Source organism: Leguminivora glycinivorella, chromosome Z (assembly GCF_023078275.1).
Source record: "Leguminivora glycinivorella isolate SPB_JAAS2020 chromosome Z, LegGlyc_1.1, whole genome shotgun sequence".
In the NCBI taxonomy this organism is placed as follows: Eukaryota; Metazoa; Arthropoda; class Insecta; order Lepidoptera; family Tortricidae; genus Leguminivora; species Leguminivora glycinivorella.
The window spans coordinates 3836794-3863821 of NC_062998.1; the positions used below are offsets into that span (position 1 = coordinate 3836794).

At 40.8% G+C, this 27028-nt stretch overlaps 2 protein-coding genes across 2 annotated transcripts in view; one reads left to right on the top strand and one right to left on the bottom strand.

Annotated features, from left to right (window-relative positions):
• Positions 1–54: 54 nt before the first annotated feature.
• Positions 55–6716, top strand: LOC125241629 (xaa-Pro aminopeptidase 3-like). Its single transcript, XM_048150190.1, has 10 exons — positions 55–192; positions 438–706; positions 1148–1297; positions 1777–1913; positions 2468–2697; positions 3259–3429; positions 4405–4511; positions 4987–5124; positions 5642–5762; positions 6521–6716. Exons 1-10 carry the CDS (start codon positions 159–161, stop codon positions 6688–6690), a joined length of 1527 nt encoding a protein of 508 aa, XP_048006147.1. The 5' UTR covers positions 55–158; the 3' UTR covers positions 6691–6716.
• Positions 6717–8539: 1823 nt separating this feature from the next.
• Positions 8540–27028, bottom strand: part of LOC125241628 (amidophosphoribosyltransferase-like) — a 36184-nt gene continuing 17695 nt past the window's right edge. The window contains 12 exon segments of the mRNA XM_048150189.1: positions 8540–11363; positions 12050–12170; positions 13429–13650; positions 14533–14613; positions 14615–14661; positions 16773–16931; positions 17907–17996; positions 19372–19407; positions 22052–22170; positions 22678–22808; positions 23326–23449; positions 25652–25798. Of these exon segments, the coding sequence (XP_048006146.1) occupies positions 11212–11363; positions 12050–12170; positions 13429–13650; positions 14533–14613; positions 14615–14661; positions 16773–16931; positions 17907–17996; positions 19372–19407; positions 22052–22170; positions 22678–22808; positions 23326–23449; positions 25652–25798 (1429 nt within the window). The 3' untranslated portion in view covers positions 8540–11211.

A 27028-nucleotide genomic window follows, 5' to 3' on the forward strand; every position in this document is an offset into this window, starting at 1 on the left:
ATTTTTACACTTTATTTTTTTTTTGCTAGCAACACTTTACCAAACGTCAGTCACATACCGTTCACATAGCACCGAAATTCTTTCGTATTCTTCCACTGGCCCAAATAAACAAATTCCTTTCTTCTATCCTTTATTGCTATTTATTTTCAATTAACATAATGCATAATTTTCGGAAAACTTTGCTTAATACAGGTAAGTTGTAACGTATAGGTTATATTACTTTTTAAAAATAGTCGAGTAGAAACATATACATATTTTGTAAAAAAATCGTTTATTACAGGAATATATTTTGTCACTCGGTCATTGACTCATAATAGTTTTAATTCCTGATCAATTACTTAAGGAATAATATCATTTCCTTTTAAAATACAGAAGAATTGAGTTTACGCAACACACATGGAGTAGAGTAAAAGTTTTACTATTTTTATTTTTTCCAGTTTCCAAAAGCCGAAGGAAAATATGTGGCAAACCATTACAGATAATAAGGCGTATGTCGGTCATTGATCATCCTTCTGACGAAAAAATGTCTTCAAAATTTCAAATACCTAAAGGAATCATGGGCCAGCCTACATTTCACACTCACCCTCACCTGATTGAGCCAGATTTCCTAACGTGCGGCATCACACAGATGGAATACAGAGAAAGGCGGGAAACGTTGGTGCAGAAATTAGTAGCAGAAGTTCATAATGAGCATCAGTCACACATAGTTAGTAGATAGTGATAGTGAAATTGAGAATAAGGCTGTTTTGTATGAAAAACAAGGAGCTACTAGAGCTAGTTTAATTCTCCAAGCTCCTTAACCAAACCTTAAGGTTGATAACTGCCTTCTTTGGCCCCACTTCTTCTTGGTTAGGGACTTTGTAAGGCTTCAGAGCGCCTTATGTATCACTGTGACCATTTCTGATCTATTGTGACTCTCGATGAAGTCCTACAACCTACTGATACCTTCTCCAATAATAAAATAAATAAAAATAAAAAACCTCCAATGTGCATCTGTAATTTTATTAATATATGCGGTGGAGTTGTAATAATTTAAGTACTGCCATTCTTACCAAGCATTGCTCTAGACCAAGACCAACTTTTGCTTGCAATTTATTGTGACTTGTTTAGAATACTGTACTATGAACGCGTATTTGTAAATTTTCAGATAGTAATCCCAGCAGCAAGCAAGCAATACATGTCAGACAAAATTCCATATGTGTTCCGACAGAACTCGGATTTCTTTTACCTAACGGGCTGCATGGAGGCTTCGGCGATTCTAGTCATGGTGAAACCTGCACAAACTAACAACTTCAAGGTAGAATTTGACAAATGTACAGCTTGGCAAAAAAAAGTAGAAATGGATGATGTAAATTATTTAAAACATTTACTCTTTTCATACAAAAGTGACTTGATACTCTTGATGGTTGTCACTTGAAAAATGGCTTCATTTTTTCTACTCTTTTTTTGCCAGGCTTTATGCATGGTGATTCATATAATTGCGCCGTCTAATCTTGTATGTTATTATGTAGATAAAAAGAAAATTGATGGCCATACATGGTATGCATACAGCAATAAACCATTGCAATCAATAAAGCAATAGCCAGGTCCACACAGCAAGGTACGTCGCAAGGCAATTTGCCTCGGCGGAGGCAATGCGCGCTTTTTGCTAGGCCGAGCAACCTGCCTCAATCAACAGCACGCCTACATTGGACGTTTGCCGCGCGAGCACATTTCCTCGCAACATGCCTCACTCTAAGTATAAGATCACTTTATAACCTCGGAATTGTCTTCCAGTCAGTCCTATTCGTTCACGACAAGGACGAGCACGCGGAGCTGTGGGAGGGCCCGCGGACGGGCTGCCACGCGGCCGCGCGGCTCTTCGCGGTCGACGAGGCGCGACCTGTTGGCAACTTCCCGAGCTACATCGCCAAGTGCGTATACGGATGAAGTCTAATAAAAACACGTACCTCGGAACCATCGAGAACAATCTATGGTCGTCAAGATGGTGCTACACCTTTCATTGGTTCTCACGTATAAGTGTATTGGCCAAATTGTCAAAATTGAGACAGTATAAATAATAAATAAATATTATAGTTAGACATTCTTACACAGATTGACTGAGTCCCACGGTAAGCTCAAGAAGGCTTGTAGAATATGATCGGTATTTTAAATTTTTGGCACTTTGGCTGTATTCATATTAAATTCCATAATATATCCTAGTTGCTGACGTAATATTTCTCCAAATATATGCAATTAGGCAAAGTCAAGTTACAGTAATAAAATTATGAAATAATCATCATAAAATTGAGAGAGAAAAACTAAAACTAAATTTACCTAAAAAAATATATCTGTAAGTCCAAAAAACCCATTACGCAATCACCATTCACGCGTTGTATTGAAATAGGTTCCTTGAGCGAGAAAACTGCTGGCGCGATTATCTCCCGTGATCTCCCTTCACACACCTCTAACAAGTCATATTTTCCAGAGTAGCGTCCTCAACTCGCCCCTCAATCCTCTGGAACCTCCGCGACGCCAACCACGAGGTCAATGACTTGCTGGCGCCGGTCTGGCAGGCCGGGGCCGCGTCCGGAGACCCGCAGAAGGCTTTACACGTCATGCGGTCCATCAAGAGCCCGGCCGAGAAGGAACTCATGAAGGAGACGTGCTATATTGGGAGCCAGGCGGTTAACATGGCTATGGCGGTTACTAAACCAGGTAAGAAATATTGCAAACTGTAGGTGTAAGGCCCTCGTGCACGCTCATATTAGGCGTGCAGAGTGCATGTCAAACAATTGAAGCTCATACAAGTGACATGACTCCACGCAGCACAGCGTGCACCAAGACGAAAAAAACACCAATGATTAAGTTCCAGTTGCAACCACAGGTAACACACATTAACGTCACGCAGCAGAAGTCTATGGGAATTGTCATACAAAAAAAATATTGCGATCGCTATATTCGGTAACAGACGGTTTGGTGCAACCGACCCTAAGTAACAAGCTGATAAGGCATGACAGAGCAAATTAAATTTAGGACCAGTTGCATCAATCAGTAGTGACACGTCAGCGTCACGCAGCAGTCTATGGAAATTCCCATACAAAACAATTTAATACTACTTACTTACTTGGCTGGCGCGATAACCCAAAATGAATTTTGGCCTCTAACATAAAAAAAGCGAACGCTAAATTCGATGACAGACTGTTCAGTTCCCGACCCTTAGTCATTTAGTCATTTAGTCATTTATTTAATATATTGTAAAACCAGTTATTTTTGCAGGCGTATCGGAGCACTACCTGACGGCAGTCCTAGACTACAGCGCGCGCGCCTCGGGCGCGGAGCACCCCGCCTTCCCGCCCGTGGTCGCCGGCGGCGCGCGAGCCACGCACATACACTACGTCACCAACAACCAGCTGCTGCAGGCAGACGAGATGGTGTTAGTGGACTCAGGTAGTGGGGCCTTTTGGAAATTTTTATGTGGTTTCCACTCAGAATCGCGAGGTCTTTCAATTCTGAAGGGAGAAAAAAAAGTGTCCCCAGGTTTTTTCCCCATTCCATTACCATGTTTTCATACATTTTGAATGGCGGTAACGGAATGGAAGGTTTGAAATTTCTCCTATCAGGATCGAAAGACCTCGCGATTTTGAGAATGAATCGCGTAAAAAATACCCATGTTACGAAAAAGTAGGGTAGACAACTTTAAAAAAAATGGCTCATTGAACGTTCACGGACTCCCAAAAGCTAGTAGGGCATATTTTTATTTTGTTGTCGATTTCACTTTTTTTATTTGTGGATATTTTTCACTTTTTCTACTCATAATTATGAGCTCTTTCGATTCTACTAGGAGACAAAAAATGTCCCAAAATTTCCATAATTTTTTTTGTCTTCCTCTGAGATACAATCAAACAAGTTGTATGAGAAATTGTAACTCAGTGGAAAAAACATTGTGAGACATTTTTTTTCTCCTGTGGAATCAAAAGAGCTCATAATTCTGAGTAGAAAAAGTACAAAAATTCCCAAATTTAGAAGAAAAAATAAAACAGATAATAAAATAAAAATATGCCCAGACTAAGCGATGAGCTATCGGCGATAGAAACGAACAAAAGACAGTCGCTCCCATGTAAATAGAACAGAGAGCGAGCGATTTGTAGTTAATAGCTCGGCTACAAACTATAACTACGCGCTATCATCGCGTCTCTTTTATTTCACGGGAGCGAGTAACTTTTGTTCCTTTTTATAGCCGACAGCTCATCGCTTACTCGCTGTGATGGGATCACTTTACACTGGACACGTCACACGTAAATGGCTCAACTATTAAAGTACCTGACACTACTAGATTATAGCTTCATAGACGCAGCATTTTTTTCCCGGTATACTATTATATTGTTTATGAAAAATAAATGATGCCAATGTTATTATCGACAGGCAGTCAACGATGGTTGTACAACTCGGACATCTCGCGAACGTGGCCAGTGTCGGGCAAGTTCACTAAGCACCAGAGAATACTGTACGAGCTCATACTTAATGTACAAGTGAGTACTCACCAATCTCACCATTAGATAATGACACTATAAGAGACTGGCAGTAGAGGAATGAGTATTTCTACGCAGATGTATGTCTTTCATATCACGGAACAATGGTGTTCCGGACCTTTGGGAGGCGTGCGCGGGGCCGAAGCCAACGCGTAGAGGCCCTTTTGACACTATAATGAAATGTAAGGGGTACACAGAGCGGATGTTGCCCTTGCCCGTATCATGGGACACACGCAGAGGTATACTTGTATAGGACAAATTAACTTTTTTTATATTATTGTCTAAAAAGGCGCTAGAGGATTTGAAAAATGGTCAAAACGGCCTAATTTACTACGCTGCAAAGAAAAACTCTGAGAATTTCCATAGACTAACTGTCTATGTTATTGAGACTCTATAGCTAAATTCTCCGACACAAATTATTTGAATATAAATTCTTTAAATCCTATTCTAAAAAGTGGTATAACTTTTATTACAGAAACGGTTAATCCAAATACTAGGTGAGCACCGGCCGGCTTTGGACCAGTTGTTCGACTCCATGTGCAGGTTACTAGGCAAGCATCTACAGCAGGAGGGCATCTTGCCTAGGAACATAGACGGCAGCGACCTTGTAGGGGTAAGTAGCACTAGTTTATGTTTAGTTCTAATTTTCATTAGTGAATATCGGTTGTCACCTAACTTTACGAGTTTTTACCATTTGTGCCGTCCAGCCGGCGTATCATGCTTCTAATTTTATCACTTATCCACGTGGATAAGACATCTGTCACGCTTTAGCAAGTATGTCAGTGTGAGAGTGACAGATGTCTTATCCACATGGATAAGTGATAAAATTGGAAGCTTGGTACGCCGGCAGGCAGGCAAGTATGGGCGTGCGATAAATGATAAAACATCTGGCGAGTGCGATAGGGGCGGCCTGATGTTTTATTTTTTATCGCGCGACCATGCTTGCCTGCCTGAAATATTGTCTACGTTCCTGCCAGAAATATATCGAAATAAAAATAAAAGAGCCACTTTTCTGTGATCGTTATAATTCTATCAGAAAAAAATAATTATTTGCCTATCTTAAAAAAACCTTACCTACCCAATTCTGATCAGGCTTTACCTCAAAAGTGTGTGTATTATGGATGTTTCAGAAAGCGTACCGCCTGTGTCCCCACCACGTGTCGCACTACCTGGGGTTGGACGTGCACGACGCGCCGCTCGTGCGCCGCCACATGCCCGTGAGGACGGACATGGTTGTCACCGTTGAACCGGGTACGTTAAAAAAAGAGAAACATAGAGATTGCCAAAAAAAATGGAAAGCCCCGGACGTCGTGGACCGATTTTCATCAAACATGGCTAACACTCCCGCCTAATTCAGCTTTAAAAAAAAAAGAAATCTTTATCGGTTCATTCTTCCGTCGTTTTTGCGTCGGGGTTTAAAAAAACATATGTACAGCTTAACAAAAACATATGTAAAGAGTAGAAATGAAAATATGGCAACATCGTCTTCCCTTTGTTACGAATATGTGTGAGAAAACGAAACGACACTGCGATGTTGCCACTTGTTAATTTGTGCTCTTTGCTAGACGGGTCCATAGAGAGCGAGCAGGCGACAAGAGTCGCGAAGCAAAGAAGTGCCTAATCAGGTGGCTCGGCCGAAAATAGAGAAAGCGCGCTGCCTCGAGCGAGGCATGTCTACATTAACCGTTTGCCTCGTGACCGTGATCGACCTTTGTGGATCCGCCTATTTTTCTATTTTTTTTTTTTTTTTCGCATTTACGTATACCAATAGTGGAAGTGAATTTTTGGATTCCTCAAACTAGTTTCTAAAACGTAACTTATTCCGTGTGGTGACAAGTTAAGAATTTGTCGATGGATGTCGTAGATGTGGATTGTGGGTTGTGGGATATGGGTTAAATAGTGGTGTAGGCGAGAGGCTGGAAAGTGGCAACCCCTTAATTGCCAAGAGTGGCTCTGAAACTTGAGGCGTCTCATGTTCTGGCGCGATTGTATGTATGTATTTATTCCAGGCATATACATCCGTCCGGACGACACGTCAGTGCCTCCGGAATTCCGCGGCATCGGAATCCGGATCGAAGACGACGTGCTGATAACGGACGGCGAGCCGGTCGTGCTCACCGCGTCCTGCCTTAAAGAACCGGACGATGTAGAAGCGGTGGTTGGAAAACATAGTCTGTGACTGAATAAACGAGTGATTTGAAGTTTTTTTGCTCAAAGCAGGTAATTTTTTTCTTAGTTCTCGTTAACCGACCCGAATTAATGTGTGGAAACTACTTTATGGTGACTTACGAGAAAAACTCGTACTCAATGCCTAGTTATGCCGAGGCACGTCTACACTGAACGGTTGCCGCGCAAGCACATTGCTCACGAGGTGTGTCTCGTTCTGTGTGGGCCGGGCGAATGACTGTTCCTTTTCGTTCGCTATGGAGCGCTAAAGAAAAGCATGTTACTTGTAATTTTTTTCCCACTAGTTATTTCTTTGGGCAACCAACATCTGTTACAAAACGTATTAAGACTGCTGGGTGGCTAGCCGAATGGCACAATCGCTCACGAAACGCTCACGAAACGAAGCGCTAGTAGATATCTATCTCTATCGCGCTTGCGTATTGGCGCGACAGAGCCAGCGGCGTATCGCTTTCGTTTGGCGTCGGAGAAATGCCATTCGGCTACGGGGCCTGGTGAGAAATGTTTCGTGTAGCGTTCCGTTGTAGTTTTATTCGCTGTACGTGTAGGTAACACACGTAACATACGTAAGTACAATTTTGTACAATGACTATACGTCTAGTTTAGTTTACCGTTGGGAGACTGACTTTTCGACTCGTATTTTTTATTAGCATAATTTATTTAATCTTTACTCCTTAAATACTGGCCAATATGCAATCTGATGCAGTGTAAGAGGGAACTTACTATGAATAGCCAGGTCCAGACTGACCGAGAAGCCTCGCCAGGCAAAACGTCTCATTTGCCTCGCCCGAGACATTTTACTCCGCAAGATGGCGGCCCTAAGTCAGCTGTTCAAAATTAGTCCTATTTGAAATGATTCGCGTCCAATTTGATATTACAGATGTAACATAAAATATTATTAAATTGAGATTTCCGAGATTAGTCAAAAACACAACACATATATAAGACTGCTTATTTCTCAATAAAACCCTAACTGAAGCTTAAATATTTGATACAGAGTGAATAAGATGGAGATTTCCTGTTTTATTAGTATACATACATACTTACAAATATAATTTGGTGTACAGATTACCAGTCGGTATTATGAACTGCCTATAATGTAATAGTACATTACGATACAAGTGCCTAAAAAAGGAAGTTCGAAACGAGTGGCGATAAATTATCGACACGAGTTGAGAATTTCCTTTTCGCACGTGTATCGTACGACGTTTTTCAGTACAGATGGCCCTCCGAAGTTTCGACCTGGCATATAATGAACCACTTTTCGCACTAGTGCGTAAAAAAAACTCCATCTGTACTGAAAAATATGATTTAATTTACCAGTTAGGGTAATGTTACACTAAAATGTTATGTTACAAATTATTTCACTTCTTCATAATCCTTTTATTGACAGTGTATCTTTAAAGATACATCATTTGACACTTTTTGTATTTTTTAAAGTGCAGTTTTAGGCTGGATTTATTATGGTTCTTCTTTAAAAAAATTGAAGGAACTAAAATAAAGCGCTTTTGAATTGAAGGTGGAAGATTCAAATTACATTGAAGCAATAACATATTCAAATTGTGTGTAATAAGTTCAAATTGTGTTTTGTATTGTGAACCGTTTGTTGTATGTGAAATGTAAAAAGTTCCTCTGAGGGAGGTGTTTAAAATTAAATTATACTTTAGTTGTATAGACAAATGTATTAGGTATATTTAAGTAGCTAGTAAATTATGTAAATAAATTGGAATATGTAAAGACAAAATCAATCTTTGTTATTCTTATTTACAACCTTTACTATTTTTTTATTAAATTTAGTATAATTACTTATTAGTAAAGAAATGGCCAGAAAATAAAACACATAATTAAAAATAAAATGATTTAATTCATTCTCGATAATATAGTTGTACGTTCGTACAACAACTAATTCTATACCGATAGGGTGGAATGTTCTTAATTTACAACTACTGTCAACTGATCGCAATTTATACTCTATTAACAATTTTATAGAATTGGAAATAAAATAAAGATACACCTACGTAAAGTAGCCAATACTAGGGTACAAACAGAGCGAGTGCGTGTTTTTGTCCGGGCAATCTGCCTCGGCCGAGGCACGTCTAAAATTGCTGCCACGCAAGGACGTTGCCTCGCGCTCTGTGTGGACACGCCTAGATACAATTATACATATCAATACGCCAAAGACGCAAAATGAAGTAAAACAAATAAATAAGCATTTTGACTGATGCGCACAATAAACTTTATATTGCTTATTTTAATAGATTGGCGTCAGTGTTTGCAGTTCAATCGATCTTTATTGTAAAAAGAAATTGCCAGTAGAACTAAGGCATGGCAAGTCTACGTTTAAACTCTATCTTCTAAAATCGATTTACGATAAATTTTACGTTTTTGAAGCAAAGTGATTTTGAAAGAAAGAAAAGAGAAAAAAAAATATACTTAACAATTGACAACAATAATAATGAAATAATCCAATGGTCCATAATTTTAGCATTGTTTAGGTACACTACACAATAATATAATTACAATGTTTTAAAAACAAAATCCATGTACTTCGGTGTCAGATCTAAGTATTCGAGAGTTTTCTAAGATCGTAAAACAGACTATACAATACAAGGAAAAAAATAAGATGTCACTGTGAATGAGGCATAACTTAAAGGATAGGAACACAGATTACACAACATGCGTTACCAAGCAAGAAGTCTGAGAAAACAATTGATTAAAGATAAGGCATTATATATATGACAATGTTCTGACAGTCACATACGATAGAGGATAAAAAAGGCCTGTGACATCCGGATACCTCAAAATGTTCTAGAATCAAGCACAAAATAATATGTGTAGGTATGTATTTCAAAATTTCCTAAGGCCTCATGATTTGAGATAAACTTAGCGTGTAAACTTTTACATCAACAAATATTCTGTAAACATAACTAAATTATTAGATTATTACGTAAATTATTGTATAAACAGGAATCATTTGAGAATTACCCTTATACTAATTAAAATTATTCAAAAATATATTACAGTAAAACTTTATTAACTCGATTTCGACAATAGCCAGGTCCACACAGAGCTAGGCAATGTGCCCGTGTGGCTAACGTCCAATGTAGGCGTGCCTCGTCCGAGGCAGGTTGCTCGGCCGAGCAAAGCGCACGCACTGCCTTTGCCGAGCGAGGATATTGCCTCGCGACGTGCCTGTGTGGACCTGGCTAATGGTTGTGCATTATGTGCGATGTAATATATGGATCCTTATGAGAGACGGTACAGTACATCGTTTGCGTGACGTGTGCGGGCACGGGGCACGGCTCTAACATTTTATGGTACTCCAGGAAATGCCAACAGTACAGTTATTACGCTTGTTATATATGTATAACAAAAAATATGTCCAACTAAAATACACGTCCACGTCGTTTACACCTTTATTAGGTTTCAAAAACGAAGTACAAAGAAGTTTCATACTTGCAGCAAATGCATTTAACAAAATTTTACTGGAATCAACAAGAAATAATGTCTATTCATTTAAGTCGAAACCAGCCGACGGTTCTTACTCTAAAAATACGTGTTAAGACAGAGATAAACTAGGAGACAATAAAATTGTAGCACGCAGGTCGTAGCGACGTTTTTGACTGTGCTTGATAAGTCTGGCAACATCGCACAATACGGTATTATGTATAGTCTATAATATAAGTCAGGTAAGATAATAAAGGTCCTTAGATGACCATCGAAATTGCTCGACTGTCGATACCTCAAAACTTTTTTCTCCTAGTGTACCCCTATCTTTATACTTAAAAGTTTATAAGGCACAGTGTAAAAAATAAGGCACAGTGTAAATGAAAAATGTGTACAAAAATAGTTAAATTATGTACTTTTAGGAAACAGTAAATGTGTTATAGTTAGTTGTACTTATTGTATTGTCTCTTGAACAGGCTCTGGTCCATTTAACGCTAAAATATGTGTTGGAAAACTTGGAAATAGTATTATATTTACCATAGATTTACTGAAGAAATGTATGTAGGCTTCATAATGTAGAATTTTAAAGTGTCTTGGACGATGGGCCATCCCCTACATCGAGTTATAATCCGGACACATAGTTTAGGTTAATAGCTGGGTCCATACAAGGCGAGGCATGTCACGAGGCAATTTCCTAGGCAAACATGCTGTGTATATTATACATGCCTCGTCCAAGGCAGCACATGAGTTTTACTGCCTCCGCCGAGGCATGTCTATATTAGAAGTTTGCCGCGCAAGCACATTGTTACCCCTTGAGCGGCAGCACAAGCGCGGGCGCCTACCCTGCATCGAGTAACGAGGGGTTAGTGATCAAACCCGATAATGAGCAAACTTGTTCTCGAATTTCGTACTATGTATAATGCAATTTCCACAACGTTCTTATTTCAGTGAAAAATTATCTCGATTTATCGGGTTTTACCTCCAACCAGACACATAGTTTAGCTTAATGGACTTTCGCCTACCCTACATAGAGTGAAAGCTCGAGCTCAGAGACATGGTTACCCTAAATTCACCAGTCGGCCTCGGGCAGCCCTCCAGGATAGTCGCCCGTGAGGCAGGCCGTGCAATGGCCGCCCACGCCGTCACTCGGCGTCGATTTCATGTTGTAGTGGATCGCGCTCACGAGACCCTCCACGCTTAGGTATTCGAGACTGTCGGCACCTGGAAACATGAAAAATGCATGTTATGGTTCGAGAATCAAAGGACCAATTGAAAAACATACTTGGTTACATCTTAAAATTTAATTTAAATACGTCAGCTACAAGAGAAAAGACCAAAGTTATCGAATCACTGTCACATTGCATGACACTGAAATGAAATGAAACGAGTAAGAGAATCACTTCGTGGTCGGGCCCTCCCGGAAAGTCAGACCGCCTAGTAGAAAAATGGACAGAAGAAATAAAAATAATTGCAAGTGACGACTGGGTAGCAGTGGCCTTTACTCCACAAGAGATCCTTAATAATATCAACATAAAACATAGCGCCCGTTGGAAGTAATTTCACACCACGCGATATAATATGGAACTCTGACAAAGTTTGGACAGCAGTCGTGCACAATGTAATAAATGTGTATTCTATTCTATGTGCCCATAGCGAATACTGCAATTATGTATAACACATAATAAGTACACTATTGTCTATTACGTTTCTCGCTTTGAGATGCTTCAGGAATGGTATTCTGCCGGCGTATCATGCTGCCAATTTTATCACTTATCCACGTGGATAAAGCATCCGTCACGCTTTAGCAAGTATGTCAGTGTGAGAGTGACAGATGTCTTATCCACGTGGATAAGTGATAAAATTGACAGCATGATACGCCGGCAGTGCACTTTTACAGTTGTACTAACCGACATGTTTGGCGAGCTTCGGCGCTTCCATCTTGTTGGCGATGAGCTCCTCCCGCGTGGGAATGTTGATGCCCATGTAGCACGGGTACTTTAGGGGCGGGGACGCTATTCTGATGTGCACCTGTAATAAACGCATTCATGCAATATGATAAATTATGAGACAATGTTAAATTCTCGCGTTTTGTACACATATTTACTCGTAAAGTCACTAAGGGCCACTTGCACCAACGAAAATGGAGGGTTAACCCACCATTTTATATGGAACTAGCTTTTGCCCGCGGCTTCGCTCGCGTTAGAAAGAGACAAAACGTAGCCTATGTCACTCTGCATCCCTTCAACTATCTCCACTTAAAAAATCACGTCAATACGTCGCTCCGTTTTGCCGTGAAAGACGGACAAACAAACAGACACACACACTTTCCCATTTATATATTTTTTTTAAATATGAATAGGTAGACGTTTGACCACGATCACACCAATATTAGTATGGATTTGACAGATGACAGTGGGCACTAACCCTGAGCTGTGTTTGGTGCAAGTGGGCCTAACGGGTCGAACGCGATTAAATATTATTTAACCTTTTTTCCGGCCAGGTTGCACTGGTCGTGGTCGCGGAACGCTGATGTCCCAGCAACGTTGGAAAAAAGGTAAAGTAACGATATTTAAACGCGTTCGACCTGTTAGTGACTTTAAATATCTGTATTCATACAGTTCTCAAGTAAAATTATAGTTCGCAAATTATAAATGCAGACATCAATAGCAATGAAAAAAATCAACAGTGATCGACTCTGGCCCACGTGGGACACGAACCCACATCCTTGGATTGCCGGTCCAATGCGTTACCAATTGCGCCAGCGGACCATCCGTCCATGACTGCGAATTTAACCATTGCGACTGTGATGCGAGACTACGTCACCGTGACGTAGTCATGCATCACCAGCGACATCTACATTTCAAGGTTTACAACCCTAGCCAACCCTGAGGACTTGCATCGGCGCAAGACTAACCTCCCGACCACACCACACAGTAGTGTTAGGCCGGCTGGAGTCCCACGTGGGCCAGAGTCGATCACTGTTGATTTTTTCATTGCGATTGATGTCTGCATTTATAATTTGCGATTTATAAAGTGGTACGTTTCACAATATCTAAAAAAGAAAAAATCTATATGATTATATTTAAAAACAAATGGATTATTAACATTAAAATTATAGTTATTTGTTTTACAAGTGGAAAAGTTATTGTTCAACTGCACGTGCCAATATTGATACCCGAGCAAGCGAAAGATTCCAATATTTAGAATCTTGCACTGGCGCAGTCGGGTGGATGGCTGGATGAACTTGCTTTCTGACTAATTTCCATAATAAGCTATTTTTACTCACCTCAGCAGCCCCAGCGTCTCTCAGCAGCTTGATAATAGGTCCAATGGTGTTCCCTCGCACGATGGAGTCGTCAATGAGCACAATGCGTTTGCCGTAGACATTCTCTGAGAGCGCACCGAACTTCTTGGCTACGCCTAGCTGGCGCAGTCGGGTGGATGGCTGGATGAACGTGCGGCCTACGTAGCGGTTCTTGCACAGGACCTCCATGAAGGGAATACCGGACTGGGGATTGAAAATATAACATGTTATATGTAAATATTATACTTAGGGCCAGTTGCATCAAATACAGTTAACAGACGTCACGCGGCAGAGGTCTATGGAACTTCTCATACAATAAAATTTAGCGAACGTTTTGACGGTGACAGATGGTTTGGTGCAACCGACCCTTAAGCTGAGTTTAGACATGCAAGTTATTGCTGCAAGTTTTGAGACAGAAGTATATGCTAGAAAGAGATGCAGATATTTGCCACTCACTCTTACCTATAGTTGCGTCTCAAAACTTGCAGCAATAACTTGCTGGTCTAAACTCAGCTTTAGAAGTAAAGTTCGAAAGCTACGCTTACGAGTAAGAATCGAATCGCGCCATCCTAAATCTTATCTTAATCCATGAAGGTTTACTCTTTATCCTGTGATGTATCTTTTTGTGCGATAAAAAAATAATTATAAATATAGAATCGTAATTTTGAGGATCTTTTGCGTTCAAAGTATAATATGTTGTATAATACCAATAGAGAACGTTTGTATTCTTACGGCCCAGCCACGACATTGGTTTAAAGCAGCAGGGGCGAGCGGCGACCATAGATTGGAGCGAGACACAGCGATAGGACTTTTCGTTCGCACCTATGGCTCCCGCTGTCGCCTGGGACCAATATCGTGGCCAGGCCGTTAGGTACCATCAAGTGAGGAATGTAAGTAGAAGTAAGTCATTCGTTTGTTTAAAGGTATTATTGGTGACGAAGAACGTTGTAAACGGTCATAAAGAATGCATATCGGTCTTTGGAAAGAGACAATTAACGTCACATAAGCAAGAAAGAGACAACGCCCTACGAAGTCGAAAAACCCATGAGTATTCTTTATGGCCGTTTACTGTAGCTTTATAAATACCTGTCTAGCATATCCGTGCGCCGCAGCAGTGCCGGATTCAGGCACGGACGATACTATGTCGGCGTCCACTGGCGACTCTCTGGGCCAGCATACGGCCGCACTGCATACGCGCAGAGTACACCATTTGACCTGCCGACAATATGTTTATTGTACTCTATGTAAAAAAGAAAAGTCTAAGAATGTATATCGTCACTACTTTTAAAAAATCTCGTATCTCACGCTGTTCCTCAAAGTTAAAACGCAGTAAGTCTAAATGCATTCCATACATACTTACTACAATTTTCTTTTCATTGACAGACGAAGATACAAGTTTTTTTAAAAGTAGTGACGATATGTCTTATGGGTACACTTCGACCTAGAGGGATCTTCTGTGCCATTACCCCCTACGATCTTTTATAGCTTTTTATAGCTTTCATCTGCATGGTTTCCAAATTGTTATTGAATTTGATTGTAGTAAAAAATTCTTTAAATAAATATAAAACAAGAATAGCCATTTAACTTGTCCTTTCTCTTAATAGACTAATTGTCATAATTAATTGTAAGCGTCAAAAATTTTGTTAAGTACGTATATGTATAATATAAGTATATAATAATAATAATAATAATAAAATACTTTATTGCACACTACAGAAGAAAAAGAAACATAATTCAGAACAGATACAACGTGGTAGGTAACAACAGGCGGTCTCATCGCTAAAACAGCGACCCTAACCCTATATGTAGTAACTATAAATAGCTGCGTGCAACTACGCTCCTTACAGGTGTTCACGGAAGACCAGCGTCGGGTACTACTCCAGTAGGACCGGACATTATGCTGAGTGTTCACCTTTTTCAGTGTAATTACCTACAGTGTACATGTTAGTTATAAGTCTTCTTTTTTTCTTCTCTGTGTTTTCTCTTCACTACGTCCACAGTTCTCCGTGTGAAATCTCTACTATACTCACTACACTAGGCACTGACCTTCGAACATGGAGTCAGCTCGCGCGAAGTACACATACTCGAATATGCAGAAGGCTTGCTGCTTGTCCGCACGCTCCACTACGTCACAGTGTGACATCTCTACTATACTCACTACACTAGGCACTGACCTTCGAACATGGAGTCAGCTCGCGCGAAGTACACATACTCGAATATGCAGAAGGCTTGCTGCTTGTCCGCACGCTCCACTACGTCACAGTGTGACATCTCTACTATACTCACTACACTAGGCACTGACCTTCGAACATGGAGTCAGCTCGCGCGAAGTACACATACTCGAATATGCAGAAGGCTTGCTGCTTGTCCGCACGCTCCACTACGTCACAGTGTGACATCTCTACTATACTCACTACACTAGGCACTGACCTTCGAACATGGAGTCAGCTCGCGCGAAGTACACATACTCGAATATGCAGAAGGCTTGCTGCTTGTCCGCACGCTCCACTACGTCACAGTGTGACATCTCTACTATACTCACTACACTAGGCACTGACCTTCGAACATGGAGTCAGCTCGCGCGAAGTACACATACTCGAATATGCAGAAGGCTTGCTGCTTGTCCGCACGCTCCACTACGTCACAGTGTGACATCTCTACTATACTCACTACACTAGGCACTGACCTTCGAACATGGAGTCAGCTCGCGCGAAGTACACATACTCGAATATGCAGAAGGCTTGCTGCTTGTCCGCACGCTCCACTACGTCACAGTGTGACATCTCTACTATACTCACTACACTAGGCACTGACCTTCGAACATGGAGTCAGCTCGCGCGAAGTACACATACTCGAATATGCAGAAGGCTTGCTGCTTGTCCGCACGCTCCACTACGTCACAGTGTGACATCTCTACTATACTCACTACACTAGGCACTGACCTTCGAACATGGAGTCAGCTCGCGCGAAGTACACATACTCGAATATGCAGAAGGCTTGCTGCTTGTCCGCACGCTCCACTACGTCACAGTGTGACATCTCTACTATACTCACTACACTAGGCACTGACCTTCGAACATGGAGTCAGCTCGCGCGAAGTACACATACTCGAATATGCAGAAGGCTTGCTGCTTGTCCGCACGCTCCACTACGTCACAGTGTGACATCTCTACTATACTCACTACACTAGGCACTGACCTTCGAACATGGAGTCAGCTCGCGCGAAGTACACATACTCGAATATGCAGAAGGCTTGCTGCTTGTCCGCACGCTCCACTACGTCACAGTGTGACATCTCTACTATACTCACTACACTAGGCACTGACCTTCGAACATGGAGTCAGCTCGCGCGAAGTACACATACTCGAATATGCAGAAGGCTTGCTGCTTGTCCGCAGGGCGCTCCACTACGTCCACAGTCCGGACTCCGTGTCGGGACATCTCTACTATTTCGCCGGGGAGAACTTCGCGTACGTATCTGGCGCCTGTGGAGTGGAAATGAGGTTAGCAATTTTTGTTTTTAGCACATTAATAGACAAAAATGGCGCGCTACGTCAGAAACCGGATGTTATCTATAACGGCCCGCTTGTACGGCGACAACAAGTTATCCGTAAAAGGTAGACATACATATGCCGTATAATATAATAGGTACAATTAAAGTTTCCTACAACGGATATAGTATTTTGTGCAACAGGCGTTTAAAGGAGGTCAAAAAAGACGAGTGGCGTGGGTAACAACGTGTTAACGCCCTGACTGGCAACACAGACAGGATAGCCAACCTCCGGTCACCCCGCTGATCCAATGAGCAGCGGCCAGAGCCTCGAGCTGCCGGATCAATAGGAATGAAGACTGAAGCGCCGCGGTTTCCCCCGTCGCGACACTATAAAAGCACGGTGCGCGTCACCAGCGCCCCCCTTTTTTTTACTAATCGAAAACTCTCTCTGTCGCGTGTCCTAGACAAAAACCTGTAATTTAAATTCCATTAAAAGAAATGGTAATATTTTATACTGTTTTATTTAGACAATTGAGTTCAGGCTCAAACAAACGTGTAACGAGTATTTTTTGACTCAGTTAAACACTGTTGCATACAATACTTTTTCTACGACCATGCACTTAGTTTTTAATCGTTTTCTAGAATAACTTTCGTGAAATTCACACTGTTTCCTGTATTTTGCACTGCCAGCGCAGCTGCCCAAAGCCATCTCCCGCCGGCTTACCGCGCAATATCGTTATAACAATGCGTTGCCATGGTTATAGAGCCGAACAATGCGTTTTAAATTTTTTCGTTACTGCGCGCGTGCGCGGAAGCCGGCGGGCGCTGGTTTTGGGGAATAGACTGTTATGTAGGGTTTTAAAGATCTATGCACGATCCTGTAAAAAAAAAACTATTCGATCGTAACTGGCTTACGCGGGTTAAGCACGCGACGGGGGCTTTAGTCTTGAGATGTTATGCAACTTACCAATGGACAAGAATCCGCATGACTCGGACGACACGACCCAACCTTCCGCTTTGTCATCGATACCGTTTTTCGCGCTACCATTCATCAAAACTGAAACAGTTAACAAAAATAAGTAACACTTCATTCAAAAACCAACCTAAGTAGAAGAGAGAAAAACATAGGAAGCAGAAAAGCAGCATGATGCTGGCGAATTATATCTCCGATGAAACCTTTTTTTTAAGAACATATAATTTCAAAACTTTTCAGGTCATCCTTAAGGGTTCTTTCAAAAAAAACGTCAAAATAGTGTAAAATTGATAGTTTTAGTCGGTGAAATACTACACTTTCCGTTATCCAATAGATTTATTTAATTCAAGTTTCAGTTAGCATCTTATTAAGTGACAATTTCTTTGAAAATCTACATCACATCGAAGTAATTTTTGTACTTAATTAATCTGCAACGTTTACTTAAATTGCTGTCATGCCTTAGTGATTACTGATTATAAATTGCTATTATTTATTTTTGGCAATTTTTTGAAAACGAGCCTTCACCGGTACAATTATCACCACTTTTGGACATTTTCTCATATTTTGTTAGACCAAGTGGAAAAAATTCCTATGATATGTTATATATTTGTAAACTACTTGCAAAGCCCTTTAATTTGATACCACACACGGTATGATCAAGCGCTCGGTTGCGATTTCACTGTTTTTCACACGAAAGCCTTCCCGTTAAATGAGGGCTTAGCCCAATGTACGCACAATAGCCTCTCTCTATGAGGCTAAGTGCGGAAATCGGAGCCCATAACCATAGCCCAATTAGCCCATATGTTATGGTCATGCAGTTTATTTTTAATCGGTCACAAGCGAAAGTTATTCTCCCCAAAATTGGTGGTGTTATCATTGCATGCAAACATTAAAATGTTTCGTAGCGCCATTACTTTCTGTACATCTCGCTCGCACTAATTACGAATAAAAAGTTACGCAGATATTGACGATCGCTTACGTTACTTGGCTGTCAGAGATACACCGAGCAAGTGACTTTAATCCATAAAACATTCTAAAGGTTAGTACTTGGGCCATTTTGTTCAAAGTTGTCCACCCCACTTTTTTTTGGATTTGAAAACTTTTATGTGATTTCCACTCAGAACCGCGAGCTCTTTCAATCCTAATAGGAGAAAAAAAGTGTCCCAAGGGTTTTTCCCTTCCGTTACCATTTCATACATTTTGTATGGCGCTAACGGAATGCAAGGTTGTTCGAAAAAATGTATGGAAATCTTGGTACATATTTTTTCTCCTATCAGGATCGAAAGACCTCGCGATTCTGAGTATGAATCGCGTAAAAAATACCCATGTTACAAAACAAGTGGGGTGGACATTGGACAACTTTGAAAAAAATGGCCCACTTATAACTCACGACACTTTAAATCAGAATGTGTTAATAAAATGACTAACATAATGTTATGGATAATGGAGCATGCTTTACCCTCGTTATGGCGTTCTGATGAGTTTTTGTAGGCATCTGAAAAAAACATTCAAAGTGGTCATGTCATGCTAGTGATAGTTAAACTCCAGTGAGTGCTGTAATGATAAAAAATTGAATTAGACACATAGTTAGGAAGTGTAAGTGCGTACAAATGTTACGCTAATGCTCCCATATGGAATTCAGTTATTGGCAAATGTTACCAAGAACCAAAGAGGATCGAGTATTATAGAGAGTTACTGTCGAAGTAAGATGTGTAATCACAGTGCATAGACTGCCATCTCGTGACACAGGCTTGAAACTTTTGAACCTCAGTTTTGACAATTTAGCCCATATTCTTAGCTTGATATGTTTTAAAATGTCAAATATTAATATTAGCGCCATCTAGTTGAGCGTACCCCAAAGGTGTAATGCCATCTAGGCCACCGTACCTTTTTCTGTATGGTACTGAGGTACGTTTTTTTCTTAGACTTTATCTGTCTATACGAAGTTACATATGTCTTTGCCAAACGGATATCAGCCGGCCTAGACGAAATGACAATCGATGACATTAGACGCCGATCGAAACGCAGTCTGGCTCTGTCGCGCCAATACGAAAGAGCGATAGAGATACGATAGCAATATTGTTAAGCGTTTGTGCATATGGCCAGTTGCCTATAAATGGGATATCGTTAAGTGTGCATAACGTTAAAGACGAGACGATAAAATGTGCTGTTATCTGGGTAAAGGGACCTTATTGTCGGTGGCGAATGAACGATGTTCGTACACAAATACGACGCCGCGGGACGTAAGCGCCATCGACAATAAGGTACCTTTACCCAGATAACATCACAAATAAGACCACAGAATACATAATAGTACAAGTACAGAAGGCCCACTGCTTTGATGTTCACGAAATGCCGCCTTTTTAAATGCCTACAAAATTATTACAAAGAAACGAGCCGCACGTGCGCAGCGTCGGACGATAGGGTTGACTACGGATTAAAAAAAATTAATACCTATTCAATTATATTCAAGTCTTGGGTCCTTTCTAGGTATATATACAGTATTTATATTATTTTTGTTTAAGTCCCAACGTCACAAGCCTTATTGAACGTTTCCGTGGGACATAAATTACATAATCGATAGTAGAAAGTGTAAAATTGTCCTATTTTATTCATGATGTTTATTTAACTAAGCATTATTAGACATTCCACCCGCGGATATCGCATATGAACCTTTAAAAAAACTCGCGACGTATAGTAACAATAGAAAGTGCGAACGTGCGTTCCGTGGGAATGCGAGCCACCCCTGATTAGGCCGCGAACTCGCGGCCGCCCGCATGTACTTGTAGCGCGGCGATAGAATCGCAGAGTGAGCCGCCCCTGATAAGACCAAGTGCGGATAGTAATTCGTGTGATTGTAAGATATTGATGTCAACTTTAGCTAGTCTTCTCCAAACATTACGGCAGCTCATTTGGAAGAGCGAGGGGGCTGTTATTTCCGACTCACAAGTTTCTAGTCCGCCCAAAACTGTGAGTTAGGCCGATAGTCCACTATCATATGTTTACATACATACATACATACATACAATCACGCCTGTGTCCCATGAAGGGGTAGGCAGAGCACATGAAACTACTCAGGTTTCAGTGCCACTCTTGGCAAATAAGGGGTTGAAAGAAAACGAAACTGTGACATTGCAGTGACAGGTTGCCAGCCTCTCGCCTACGCCACAATTTAACCCATATCCCACAGTCGCCTTCTACGACACCCACGGGAAGAAAGGGGGTAGTGAAGTTCTTAACCCGTCACCACACAGGCAATCATATGTTTATGATAGAAATATGATCATAGGCAACATGCCGTCCTTTTTGTTCACGTTAGAGTAAAAGGGAGGCATTCAGACCTAATGGATGAATGATGGCAGATGGACTAAAATTTAACACAATGGTGGCCGCTTACAGATGTAAGAAGCGCTTGGCATCCGTTAGCTGGTGGACGACATCCGGAGAATTGCGGGTCACAACTGGATGAGACTAGCTCAGGACCGGGACAAGTGGCGTACTAGAAGAGAGGCCTATGCTCAGCAGTGGGCGATAAAGGGCTGATATGATGATGATGACTTTATTTCTAAAGATTGTAATACTTAGTAAGGAGTTGGAATAGTTCTAAAGTTAGATCTAAGTGAGAGCCCGAGCAATGATATTTTGAAGTAACAAGCTGACACGTGCACTGTAAATATGGTGATCGTTCCATTACAAGTCAATAGGCGAGACGACTAAAAAAATCTAATTAGTCCGTCAGTTAGATTATCAAAGAATTTTAGACACGTATTTTTTCGTAAACGAAAAATGATGACGGTACAGTGCGTTGAAGTTTCGCGTGACGTCACGGTAGGTACAATTTTTACTTAGAAGTGACGTCACAAGCCCCCACTCCGGAACTTTGATGCTCTATAACTTTGTATTTTTTCATTAATTAGTAAAAGCGAAAAATATGTGTTCAGTATTTTTGGACGATCTAACTGACGGACTAAATAGAATGCCATTTTTTTATGTAGTCGTCATCCGTATTGTACCTCTTAATTGCCAAAAGAGGCACTGAAACTTCAGCAGTTCCGTCTGTTCTGCCTACCCCGTTTAATACAGGCGTGAATTTATGTATGTATGAAATGAAGAATGTAACTTTCGGTCAATAAGCTTACATGAGGAGCCCAGAGGCAGGATCTTGCCGAGGCAGAGCGGCCGGTTGCCGTAAGGATCCCTCACGGCGTATATTTTGTCCTTCAGCATTATCACCAGAGAGTAACTGAGGGGCGCCAACCTGGGAGCGAATATAATTTATTAATATATTTAAATTGTGGTATAATAGTTTGTAGAACCGATTTAACACGACCAGTGGCACATTTCTCAAAGCTGAAAGTTACACGCGGAAGTCTCTTTTCAACTTGTCATATTAGACAGTGACTACCACTTGTAAATTGTAACTTTAAGTTCGAGAAATGGGCCACAACACTGCTAGCATGAATTGCGTCCTCCGTCCGCCATCATCCTTCTTGCGTTATCCCGGGATTTGCCTCGGCTCATGGGAGCCGCTTTGACAACTAATCCCAAGATTTGGAGTAGGCACTAGTTTTCACGAAAGCGACTGCCATCTGACCTTCCAACTCGAAGGGTAACTAGGCATTGTGATTAATCCGGTTTCCTCGCGATGTTTTCCTTCACCGTAAACTTCAAAAATGAAAGGAGTGGAACTCACTTCCTGCACGTCTATTTCCAGGTCATTATAACTTGGATCTTTTTGAAATCAAAAGTGAATAGTCATATGTACCTCATGAGCTGGTTGATCCTAGCCGGCCAGTCCGGGCCGTCGGTTTCACCCTCGGGTGGGTTGAGGCACAGCGCCTGTGTAATCAGCTCGGAGTCCGAGTGTGTGGAGAGACCTACACCTCGGCCGAGTACCTGAAAACGAAAAGGTTAATTTGAGATCTAAATATTTGGTCAATTCTCCATACAATCGCTCTCGACTATTTCCTCCCTGGTTTTTGAAGCAATGATTTTTTCAACACAGATTATTATTATTTTTATCTGTGTATCGGACCGTTTTGATTATTTTGATATTCTTATTTTTATAGACGCTAGAGCCCATCAAAACTTCCACAAACGGCCTTATTGATTAAGTCACAAAAAAAGCTGTGGTATTCAAAATTGGTAACAAATTAATAATCAAAACCAAATTTCTCATGTCTCTTCTCTTTTCGTTACGATTGAATAAGTATTGAAGGAGCAAACAGTCGAGAGCGGAACCTCGATATAAAAGATTTTTTCGCAATACCTTTTAACTGAGTTGTTTGTTCTGAATGGACAATTTTTTTTCGATAAATCTAGTTAATAACATCCTTTCCATTTTAGCATTTTCGCTCCTGTAGCGTCTTAAGTCTTTATTAGTCGCTTATGTATGTAAGTTGGTGATACTAACCATCTTCCTGAGACTGGAGCAGTTGACGAGCTCGCCGTTGTGTGCCACGGCGAGGGCGCCGTGCGCCGTGTGAACTACGAACGGCTGGCAGTTCACCTCCTCAGACGCCGCTGATGTCGAGTATCTGTACAAATAAAAGGTATTTACTTATCTTCTAACTGTGATATACTCTTACCCCCTTATTCATAAACGTACACTAAAGTTATCAGGCCGATAAAGTTCGTTTGTCCCTTTCCGACGTATTGGTGTGATAGAAAGGGAAAAACAAACTTTATCGACTTGATAACTTTAGTGTAGCGTTTATGAATAAGGGGGACATTTTCTATACCAAATTCTGACTTGCTATTTATAATTGTTATCCATATCCATACTAATATTATGAATGTTAAAGTGTGTGTGTCTGTTTGTTTGTCCGTCTTTCACGGCAAAACGGAGCGACGAATTGACGTGATTTTTTAAGTGTAGATAGTTGAAGGGATGGAGAGTGACATAGACTACTGTTTGTCTCTTTGTAACGCGAAGCTGCGGGCAAAAGCTAGTATTTTATATTTGTTTCTGTGATTGTTACTTTTAAATGTGTATGTGATTTTAATGTTTACCAAATGGGTCCTTTGTTACCTGATACAATAAATAAATTAATAGTTATGTGTATGCGTTTTCTCAGCTAAAGTATATTCAACATATAATTTGATTACAATTGAAGCTATTTTTTTCATACTTACATATTTTCCTTTAGGTATGCATATGAATCAAAAGGTCATGGGTTAATAGGATAACAATCTGAATAATAAACCTAACCACAAAATTAAAATTTTGAAAAAACCCTCCACATAGTGGACCGATCTTTATGAAACATGGCTAACACTCCCGACTAATTCAGCTTTAAAACAAACAAAAAAATTAAATCTAAATCGGATAATCCGTTCGGGAGGGTTGTCTATTGTTTGCCCGACAGTCATTTAACATAATATTCATTTGCCCGAATCTAACTTGCCTGAATTTCATTTGCCCGAATGATTTGTTTACCATAAAAATCATATGACATACTCGTTGTTTATCCGAATATTACCTTCCATAATCATACAATGCCATACTATTTGTTAGCCATATTATTAAGTGCAATAATATGGTTTCATAGAATATTCAAACGCCATAAGCAATTATTGCCATATTAATTGTTGCCCATATTATTACCTAACCTAACCTACTTTCTGATAGCAGTTTCATTTTCCAGGGGCCACAGTTCTAACCTAACCTAACCTACTTTTCCAGCAGTTTCATTCTCCAGGGGTCACAGTTCTAACCTAACCTAACCTACTTTCTGATAGCAGTTTCATTTTCCAGGGGTCGCAGTTCTAACCTAACCTACTGTCTGATAGTATTTTCATTTTCCGGGGGTCACAGATCTAACCTAACCTAACCTACTTTTCAAGCAGTTTCCTTTTCCAGAGGTTCACAGTTCTAACCTAACCTAACCTACTTTCTGATAGCAGTTTCATTTTCCAGGGGTCACAGTTCTAACCTAACCTAACCTACTTTCTGATAGCAGTTTCATTCTCTAGTCCTTCTAGTACCTATTATAGTAGTTTTCGATTCTGCCAAAGCACATTATGGAATTTGACTTTTCTGGACGCTAATTTGTATGACAAATGATGGTATGGAATGTGGTAATTACGGATTTCGATGATTCTGACAAATGACATTATGGAAACTGGCTTTATGGGAAACAAAGTTTCTGGCACTAGATTAATATAGTAAACAATGATTATGGCATAAGATGTTATGAGAAACAATATTATGATTGTTGAATAGGATGGCAAATAAAATTATGGCAAATGAAATTCTGGCAAATGGGGGTATCCCGTTCGGGAGTTACGATGAAACAGACAGACACGTCAAACTTATAACACCCCGTCGTTTTTACGTCGGGGGTTAAAAAGAGGAAATTCGAAACGAGCGGAGATAAATTAAAACACGACCGAAGGGAGTTACGATTTCCTCGCACGTGTATCGCTCGCTCCACGGGTCTTCGGCTGTTCTGTGTGAAGCCGATTTATAGTTAATAGTACATTGTGCAACAAGGGGAGGAAGTTGAATATTACTAACGAGAGTAAGTTAAATCACGACGGCTTTCCGGAGCGATTTAAAGACTCGAGTTAATAATATTCATACTCCCCGAGTTACACACAATGTTTTACATCACACTGGCAATGTAAAAAATATGTACATAGATGTAAAAAAGTTAAGTACGGTACAAGAAATTTCATTATTCCCTTGGGAGAACGCATATTTAAAGTGCGGGTGTGATGAAAAATAAAGAACTCACCTAGTGTGTCCAATGCCGAGGTTCCCCTTAAGCTTCTTCATAGCTTCGTCGTTGAATATGTTGTTGATGAGCCCCATGCCCTTGTGAGAGTTGAACGTGCGGGCGCTCTTGCCCTCTGACGTCACGATGCCCGCCGATTCCTGGCCTCTGTAACCATTTAATACAATTATAGGTTTATAGTACAATCTCAGAACATATAACACTAAAGAGCAAAGCCGCCGGCGGACATATCGCAGTTGAGCGTTGTTGTTGTGTGCGTGCGTGATGACACGCCTTCGCATCGTTCGCATGTACAGTCAACCAATTGGAACCCTAGACCACTCTACAATCATGTCAAAATGACAAGCAGTAAGAGATTTCTGACAATCTGATTTATAACGTCACTATGACATAGTTCTACAGTGGCCTAGGGTTCCAATTGGTTGACTGTACACAGACATGGAAATGATGTGTATGGCCAAAGACATATGTAACTCCGTATAGACGGATAAGGTCTAAGAAAAAAACGTACCTCAAAGCCATAGAGAAAAAGGTACGGTGGCCTAGATGGCGTTACACCTTTGGGGAACGCTCGGCTAGATGGCGCTAATATTAATATTTGACATTTTAACACATATCGAGCTAACAATATGGGCCAAATTGTCAAAACTGAGGTTCAAAAGTTTTAAGCCTGTGTCGAGAGATGGCAGTCTATGCACTGTGATTACACATTTTACTTTGACAGTAACTCTCTATAATACTTGATCCTCTCTGGTATGGCGCGCAATAGGAGCGTCTTCAATACAAATCGCCCGGCATCTCCGATCTCCTTCCTTCCTATATCTCTCCTCTCTCAGTTGTGAAAGCGGACCCTCAGAAATGCCGGGATAACGCAAGAACTAAGAAAATACATACATAAACTCACGCCTGTATTCCCAAAGCAGGAATAGAGCATAATTATGAAACTGCACAAGTTTCAGTGCCGGTCTGGGAAAGATGTTGAAAGAGAACCAAATTGAGATAGCACATTGTGGCGACCATCTACATTAATGTATAGCCGCCTTTATAAAATACAACAGCAACACCGAGCTGTCATGTTGACACTCGTCGAAAACTAGATCTAGAGATTACAACACGTGTAATTTATGTTTGTCCAAAACTAAGATTTGTCGACGTAATCCAAATAAACCGATTTGTATCCCATACACGGTTGTTGTTTAATGTTCCTGCCATCATCTCATCGCACTCCCAAAACATCATCATCCTCCTTGCGTTATCCCGGCATTTGCCACGGCTCATGGGAGCCTGGGGTCCGCTTTGGCAACTAATCCCAAGATTCAGCGTAGGCACTAGTTTTTAAGAAAGCGACTGCCATCTGACCTTCCAACCCGAAGGGTA